The sequence below is a fragment of the Pavona decussata genome, unplaced genomic scaffold (genome assembly GCF_977016875.1).
Source record: "Pavona decussata unplaced genomic scaffold, jaPavDecu1.1 SCAFFOLD_4031, whole genome shotgun sequence".
Lineage (NCBI taxonomy): Eukaryota > Metazoa > Cnidaria > Anthozoa > Scleractinia > Agariciidae > Pavona > Pavona decussata.
The window spans coordinates 1,839-10,178 of NW_028146602.1; the positions used below are offsets into that span (position 1 = coordinate 1,839).

The 8,340-nt window shown below is 39.5% G+C and overlaps 2 protein-coding genes across 2 annotated transcripts; both read left to right on the plus strand.

Annotated features, from left to right (window-relative positions):
* The first annotated feature begins 223 nt into the window (after positions 1-223).
* On the plus strand, positions 224-4,930 carry LOC146445672 (uncharacterized). The gene is made up of 3 exons (XM_085102952.1): positions 224-253; positions 3,496-4,777; positions 4,927-4,930. Exons 2-3 carry the CDS (start codon positions 3,507-3,509, stop codon positions 4,928-4,930), a joined length of 1,275 nt encoding a protein of 424 aa, XP_084959078.1. The 5' UTR covers positions 224-253; positions 3,496-3,506.
* A 24-nt stretch (positions 4,931-4,954) lies between these two features.
* LOC146445673 (tetratricopeptide repeat protein 28-like) lies at positions 4,955-7,367 on the plus strand. Its single transcript, XM_085102951.1, has one exon. The coding sequence runs from the start codon at positions 5,745-5,747 to the stop codon at positions 7,365-7,367; it is 1,623 nt and encodes a 540-aa protein (XP_084959077.1). The 5' UTR covers positions 4,955-5,744.
* Positions 7,368-8,340: the final 973 nt, after the last annotated feature.

The following is an 8,340-nucleotide window of genomic DNA, read 5'->3' on the forward strand; positions in this document are numbered from 1 at the left end:
AAAGGAATTTAGGTCCAGGCCTCAATTCACCTGTGTGCATTTAATGTGATCTGTTATTCATTTTCCCAAATTACCAATGAACGTTTCATTTTCGAGTCTCAGCTACTTCTTTTTCGAGCATTTGATTTTCATCACAAATTTTTGGTGCTTTTGTTTTCGATCGTTAGCTTGTACTACACAAAACGTTGTTTTTCCCGTTGCTGTTTGTATTCCAGAAGATTGAGAAGATTTGTAAAGTGTGAGAGGCATCGTGGTAAGTACAAATATTTTCAAAGTCTATTTTTTGTATTGCCAGTTAGTATATATCCCCGGCTTCAGAGTTGGCCTTTGCGTATGTAAAGAGCAAAGAAAATATGTAATTTTTTGTTGACTGACTGGCATGCGAATTTGACTGACGCGCTCCGAAATCAAGAAATGAACAGAAGATCTGGAGGACAGTGAACCCTTCTGTAACGAAACTCTGATGGCAATAGAATACACTGACATAAAAAAATAGAAAGAGGACATAGTATGCTCAGTAAACTATATTATATATTCTTTTTTTTTTCCGTTAATAAAAAGAATACATTTCAGCCGCCGTTCAGACTAAAATGAAAAAATAAAGGTTAAGGGCTTAAAATCTAAACACACTGTGGTACTGTGTCGGTGGGGAGTAGAGATGAATGTTTGATTGATCAACAGAATTGATAACTAAAGGTAAATTAGCCACAGTAAGAGATTCGAGAGCTGAAGTTTCGAGCGTGAGCCCTTCGCCGTCGTGTGATTCGCTTTAATTCGATGAACGGTTTAACGCTCAGCGTTCGAAATTCTTTACAGTGGCCAATTTACCCTGAGAAACAAAACCTGTGATCTGACTTTGCAGTTGATTCTGGGCTTTCATTTAAAGCTTTGACGGCTGGAATTCGAGAAAAATACCGCCAATTCAAGCTCAAAAGTGCATTTGCTGTACTTTGTCGTGTCCAATTTTAACCAAACTACCTATTACATTGCTTATGACTCTAACATTTACCTTATCCAGTTATTATATATCAAAATTCTTGTTCAGACACCCGCAGAAAGAAAACTTTCATTCCGCTGAATGAATCAAAATTCAAAATCAAAATCAAAAATCAAAATTCGCGCGCACAGAACACCGGAAGTGGAAATGTTGCAGCGTAAAACCGGAATAAAAGCTGCAAGAAACATTTGTTTTTATTTTGAGATTCGCACGGTGACCTATCTAAATATTTTACATGTACATGTATGCAAAATTCAACATAGCTTTGTGTCATATAACCAGAGGAGTTAAAGAATTAAAAAGAGAGCGAGATAATTAACAACAACTGAAATTTAGATGTGTTTCAGGAGTAAACTGAACAAGTTTTTCCTGTCTACTTAGGTCCCAGCTTGGAGTACTTCGTTTTCAAGTTACACGTCACCGCTTATTTGGTCTTGTTTCTTCTTTTGGCCATCTAACCAATAACAGACCTCTTTTTCGCCACCATTGTGTGTATTGCGCATATTGACCTTAAGTGGCGTCGTGAAAAGGCTCGATATTTTAAAACTTCGTTGTCTTCTATATACGCTTTATTTTAACCAATTGAGTATAGAACGATGATTTCTGCTCTACCGTTGTCAAAAAGCAACACAGCTGTATCAAAATCTTTCACTTGTTTTCGCTACAGGGGGCTGTTTGGCCGTATGATCTCGAAATTGGCCCTCTTTACTAAGAAAATCTAATAGGGTAAATGTACGATAGATCAAACCATCAAATTGTTAGTTAACTTTCTTAAATTATTCTATTGTATTAATTTGTTGGTTTTTAACTCCATTAAAAAGGTATTCTTTTTTTTTTGTTTGTTTGTTTGGAGGAGGAGGAGGAGGAGGAGGAGGAGGGGAGGAGGGGGTTGCAGATAGGTATTAGGTATGAAATACTACCGTCGTGAAATAAAGTACTTAAATCACCAAATAATTTGATTAGAAAACGATGAAATAGGTAGAAATGGTATGGGACTGCACGGTTTTTCGAGGCTTTCATTGAGTAGAAATTTTTAGATCAGAAGGTGAAAATGTAATGTAATTAACAACACTTTCGTAACGAAACTCGTGCCAATGGAATGGAACAGAATATTGGCAAAAGAAAAATGATGTTAAAAAAAAACCTAATTTTTTTCCTTTTTTTTTCACTGAATTTAAATTTATATGCAATTTTGTAAATTCTACTCAAAGGATGGCAGACTCTGTCAGTTCTTGCCCGTTTGCGCGTGTTTCCTTTAAAGAAAAAATCCATTTTTGCACGAAAGTTTCCTTTGATGATTAGTCGCAATGCTGGACTATTGTAAATATTGAGCCGAGAGAGTGCAAGAGTGCAACAACATCTTTTAATAACCAATTGTCACCTCATGTTTGTTGTACTGAAGTGTATTCGTCGTAGCTGCATGCTTCTGGAGCCTTCTAAAAGATAAAGTTTTCCTCGCTCACAATATGTAGACAAGCCAACGTAGAAACTATTTCTTAGTTGCTCAGATTAGTAAACCGTTTAACGTGTTGTAATAACTCAGCCATGAATTGTTTTGTTTAGATCATAGCTGTAATTTAGAGTTACGGGTAAAATATGCAACATATGAGTCGAAATACACCCGGTGTGACTAAGCCACCGGTCGATCTACCGCAACCCTGACCCCACTCTAAAGCCGTTTTCTGGTTTATTTTCGAGAGATTCAAGTCTACTGTTGGATCCAAGAGCTGCCTATTCTGATAATCTCAGGGATTTCTGCTGTATAAATCCTGGCCTTTCAGCGGCTAGCGAGTATTCCCTTAGGTTGAAAGGCATTTCCTAGAGACAAGAGAATCTTGTCCCGATAGCCCAAAAACTTGTCCTTGCAAATCCGCAGTTTTGTCAACTGTGGGAAAAATCACTGCTTGTATGTAAAAATATCTTTTTTCCCTTTTTGTTTTTCTTACAAATCTTCTCTTACAACTCCAATGGGGGTACTCGGGATCTTTTGAAAGAAAGGGTTATCACTAGGTATGGGTTTTATGAGGGATCAGTGGGTCAGCTAAAACCAGAACTTTTTGACAAAGTAGCCCTCAATGTCAGACATGTTTTGCTTGTGTTAGAACTACCATCACCCCTTCTCCGAATCGGCAACTCAGATTTTGAATTTTGAGTCGATACCATTTATGAAATCATTCGTCAGACATTCCTACTTTTTTTTAAGGAATATTAATATTTTGTCACGTGACCAGTTTCAAAAAATTTTAAGGAAACAAAACTAATAAGAAAACGCAGCTCCTGGAGCTGCATTAAAAACACCGCAAATTGAAAAGAGGTGGCAGGGCAGATTAATTGAGCCTTTAGATCTCCTGATTTGTACTCGGTTATGTATTAATTTTGCCGGCTCTAAAACTGACTTTCTGGTTGTTTTCAGAAAACAGGGTTGCCCCTCAACGCTCATTTGCCGTTATAAAGAAGCCCCAGACTATTGTACTTTTGTTTTCTTCTCTTATTTTTAGTTTACACCATCATGGACAACACAGTCGAAATTTTGGATACCGTCTTTATTGGCGAAGTTGTTGCCGAATTTATTCTCAACAGAGGTCGAGTTCTACAAGCTATTAAGTTGTGCCAGGAATGTTTGATTCTCCTAAACAACACACCCCAGGAAAAAGTAGAACAATTTGCCAAAAACTGCCTATACGTTCTGATGAGTACAGCATATTATCTTCTTGACGATTACACAAGTGGGATAGAATGCGCTAAAAAAAGTCTGGACTTTGTTCCCTGCCTTGGCTTCAGAGACGAAAAATGCACCGTAATCTCTCACCTGGCAAACATGTATAATCTTCAAGGAAAATTTGAAAAAGCAGAAGATCTTTATAAGAAATCACTGAGCATCGCAATAGAAACAGGCGATAGGAAGAAAGAAGCCTTGTGTTATGGAAATCTTGGTACTATCTATACGTCTCTCGGTCAATACGGAAAAGGTGAAGAATATCAAAGGAAAGCACTTGCGATAGCAAAAGAAATTGGCGACAAACAAGGAGAAGCCGCGTGTTATGGAGACCTGGGGGTTGTGTATCAATCTCTCGGTGAATATGGAAAAGCTGTAGAATATCAAAGTAAAGCACTTGCAATAGCAATAGAAATTGGCGACAAACTAAGAGAAGCCGACTGTTATGGAAACCTGGGAGCTGTGTATCAATCTCTCGATGAATATGGAAAAGCTGAAGAATATCAAAGGAAAGCACTTGCAATAGCAAAAGAAATTGGCAACAAACACAGAGAAGCCGCGTGTTATGGAAACCTGGGAGTTGTGTATCAATCACTCGGTGAATATGGAAAAGCTGAAGAATATCAAAGGAAAGCACTTGCCATAACAAAAGAAATTGGCGACAAACACGGAGAAGCCGCGTGTCATGGAAACCTGGGAGCTGTGTATCAATCACTCGGTGAATATCGAAAAGCTGAAGAATATCAAAGGAAAGCACTTGCAATAGCAAAAGAAATTGGCGAGAAACCACGAGAAGCCGCCTGTTATAGAAACCTGGCAGCTGTGTATCAATCTCTCGGTCAATATGGAAAAGCTGAAGAAGATCTCAAGAAAGCACTTGCAATAGCAAAAGGAATTGGCGAAAAACAAGGAGAAGCCGTGTGTTATGGAGACCTGGGAGCCGTGTATCAATCACTCGGTGAATATGGAAAAGCTGAAGAATATCAAAGGAAAGCACTTGAAATAGCAAAAGAAACTGGCGCCAAACAAGGAGAAGCCGAGTGTCATGGAAACCTGGGAGCTGTGTATCAATCTCTCGGTCAATATCGAAAAGCTGAAGAATATCAAAGGAAAGCACTTGCAATAGCAAAAGAAATTGGCCACAAACCACGAGAAGCCGCCTGTTATAGAGACCTGGGAGTTGTGTATCAATCTCTCGGTCAATATGGAAAAGCTGAAGACGATGTCAAGAAAGCACTTGCAATAGCAAAAGAAATTGGCGAAAAACAAGGAGAAGCCCTGTGTTATGGAGACCTGGGAGCCGTGTATCAATCACTCGGTGAATGTGGAAAAGCTGAAGAATATCAAAGGAAAGCACTTGCAATAGCAAAAGAAACTGGCGCCAAACAAGGAGAAGCCGCGTGTTATGGACACCTGGGAACTGTGTATCGATCTCTCGGCCAAAATGGAAAAGCTGAAGAATATCAAAGGAAAGCACTTGCCATAACAAAAGAAATTGGCTACAAACACGGAGAAGCCGACTGTTATGTAAACCTGGGAGCTGTGTATCAATCTCTCGGTGAATATGGAAAAACTGAAGAATATCTAAGGAAAGCACTTGCCATAACAAAAGAAATTGGCTACAAACACGGAGAAGCCGCGTGTTATGGAAACCTGGGGGTTGTGTATCAATCTTTCGGTGAAAATGGAAAAGCTGAAGAATATCAAAGGAAAGCACTTGCCATAACAAAAGAAATTGGCAACAAACACGGAGAAGCCGCGTGTTATGGAAACCTGGGAGCTGTGTATCAATCTCTCGGTGAAAATGGAAAAGCTGAAGAATATCTAAAGAAAGCACTTGCCATAACAATAGAAATTGGCAACAAACAAGGAGAAGCCGCGTGTTATGGAAACCTGGGAACTGTGTATCAATCTCTCGGTGAATATGGAAAAGCTGAAGAATATCAAAGGAAAGCACTGGCAATAGCAAAAGAAATTGGCGACAAAGAAAGAGAAGCCATTTGTTATGAAAACCTGGGATTGTTGTGTCGTATGCTTGGTAAACATTCTAAAGCTAAAGATCACCACGAGAAAGCACTTGCCATAAGCAGAGAGATCAGGGACATAAGGGTAGAGGCTCTGTCTCACCTTCAACTTGCACACGACATTATTTCAGCAGGAGATGAATGTTTACAACATGAAATCGTTTCGAATCTCCGTGCAAGCATTGACAAGTACGAGAAAATGCGAAGCTCTCTGGGAAGCAATGACCAATTTAAGATATCCCTTTTGGACCTGCATAGTTTATCCTATCATTTACTCAGTGAAATGTTTTGCGTTAGTGGAAATGCGAAAGAAGCTCTTTCTGTTCTAGAACTTGCACGAGCCAGAGCTCTGGCAGACTTAATCTCCGCTCTGTATTCTGCGCAACAACAAACATCAGACAATCCGCCGTCATGGGCTGATATTGAAAGGATCGTGAGGAAAGAATACAACTGTAGTTGTTTGTACATTTCATATTCTAAACAATATATGTTCTTGTGGGTCCTTAAAGGAAACAAACAAGTTCGTATACATTTTCGTAAAATAGACGTCAATGAATGCTTTGTCACCAAGGGATTGGAAAGAACTGTTCGTCAAGTTTTTAGTGAGGAAAGCTTTAGAGAATTTAATGCTCTCCCTGAAGAGCAATGTGAAGATCGATCACTGGCGTTTCCGAAAGCCAGTGACTCCACATGTGAACCAGCCGAGGAAGGAAGATTGGCAGTTTACCGCCCAGTTGAGGAAGAAGAACAGGAAAACCTACAACCCCTTCCCACCCGAGCCGAGCGTTACAGAATGATCATCGCTCCCGTGGCTGCCTTTCTTGACCAACCTGAACTCATCATTGTTCCTGATCCCACCTTGTACAAAGTTCCATTTGCAGCTTTAGAAAATGAAAGTGGAAATTATTTATCAGAGGAATACAGGATCCGAATTGTTCCTTCTTTGACAACTCTGGGGCTCATTCATGACAGTCCAGCAGATTATCACAGTCAGACCGACGCACTGATAGTGGGCGAACCAGACGTTAGGGACGTGTCCTACAGGGGAAGCCTTGGCGTCCTTTGCCGTTTGCCCGCTGCAAAAGAGGAAGCGGAGATGATAGGAGAACTGATCGGAGCTATGCCTTTGTTAGGGAGGCAAGCAACTAAGCAAGCGGTTCTTCAGCGCATACCCTCTGTAAGTCTGATTCATTTTGCTGCTCATGGTGATGCCGAAAGAGGAGAAATTGCCCTTGCTCCTAAATACCCCATTAACGGGATTCCAACCGAGAAAGACTATCTGTTGACAATGGCTGATATTTCACGAGTTCAACTGCGAGCAAAACTTGTAGTACTCAGTTGTTGTCACAGCGCACAAGGACACGTAAAAGCTGAGGGAGTTGTTGGAATCGCTCGAGCTTTCTTAGGATCTGGTGCACGCTCAGTATTGGTGGCCTTGTGGGCCATACCAGACGAAGCAACAAAGAAATTAATGAGTCGTTTCTATGAGCATCTTGTTCGTGGGGAAAGTGCCAGTGAATCTCTTCACCAGGCCATGAAGTGGATGAGAAATAACAGTTATCCTAATGTGAGAGACTGGGCTCCTTTCACGCTGATTGGAGACAACGTGACGTTTGATTTTGAAAAGTAAAGGTTAGTTTAACCATTGAATTATGTTATTAAGGGTTCTAATACATTATTCAAGGACAAAACTTTCCCACTCTGTTGGAAACGCTTATGGCTCTGTGACAGGAGACTAAAGGTACATTGTCATTGGACTATTCTTATTCCCATTTATGAACATCATATATAATAGGATGAATGACAATTAAAAAAATAGCGCAATGCTTCATTTATTTGTGCTTTTGAAAGCAGAATCAAAAGAATGATGTACTGATTCGGCTTATTCCAACAACGGGATAAATGACAAAATAACATGATCAGTGTATTTTCCAGAATGGATCCAAAACCATTTTTTTTTTTTGAATAATGCGTGTGGGAGACCTTCAGGCTTTCCAGTCCAGTTGCTTACGTCCCTCTTCATTCTTACTCATCTTTTAGCCTACATGGGCTGTTAGCTGTGTTCTATGTTTTGATTTATACTGACAACAATCAGTATTGATTTGTTAAAAACCAAAATTGATTAGTTCAATAAGTTTGTGCTGTTGTTATCAGACCAACAGTTCATTAAAAAAAAACAACCTGATCGCTTTAATCTTTATGCCTTCCACTTTTATTCGTCACGCACATTAAGGTGTAGAATTACCTAAAAAAAAAAAAGCGGATTGTAAAACTGACTCTTAGTCTAAAATTCGAATTTTGTTTTACAGTTGCAGGATCTCACCTTGTTCGAGGAATGCCTGGCAAATTGGAACTTGGAAATTGGACGTCAGAACATTTAACTGTTAACCACAGCGGACTTTGAACACTCAATTACTTGGACTGTAGGCATAAACTTATCAGACTCCTATTACTTAGAATCAGTAAAGTTTACGTGCTTTCCGTTTTCTGCTTGGAAAGTGATCTGCATCAAAAGTAAGCAACAAGCAACTTTAGTTTTGCCAGCATAAAATAAATAATAGTCCCTTTAGATTCAAGAACAGACTACTTTACTATCTCGTGAT

Bases quoted from the DNA above. Each gene is read 5' to 3' on its own strand.
- LOC146445673 (XM_085102951.1), top strand. From the start codon at position 5,745: ATGCTTGGTAAACATTCTAAAGCTAAAGATCACCACGAGAAAGCACTT.
- LOC146445672 (XM_085102952.1), top strand. From the start codon at position 3,507: ATGGACAACACAGTCGAAATTTTGGATACCGTCTTTATTGGCGAAGTT.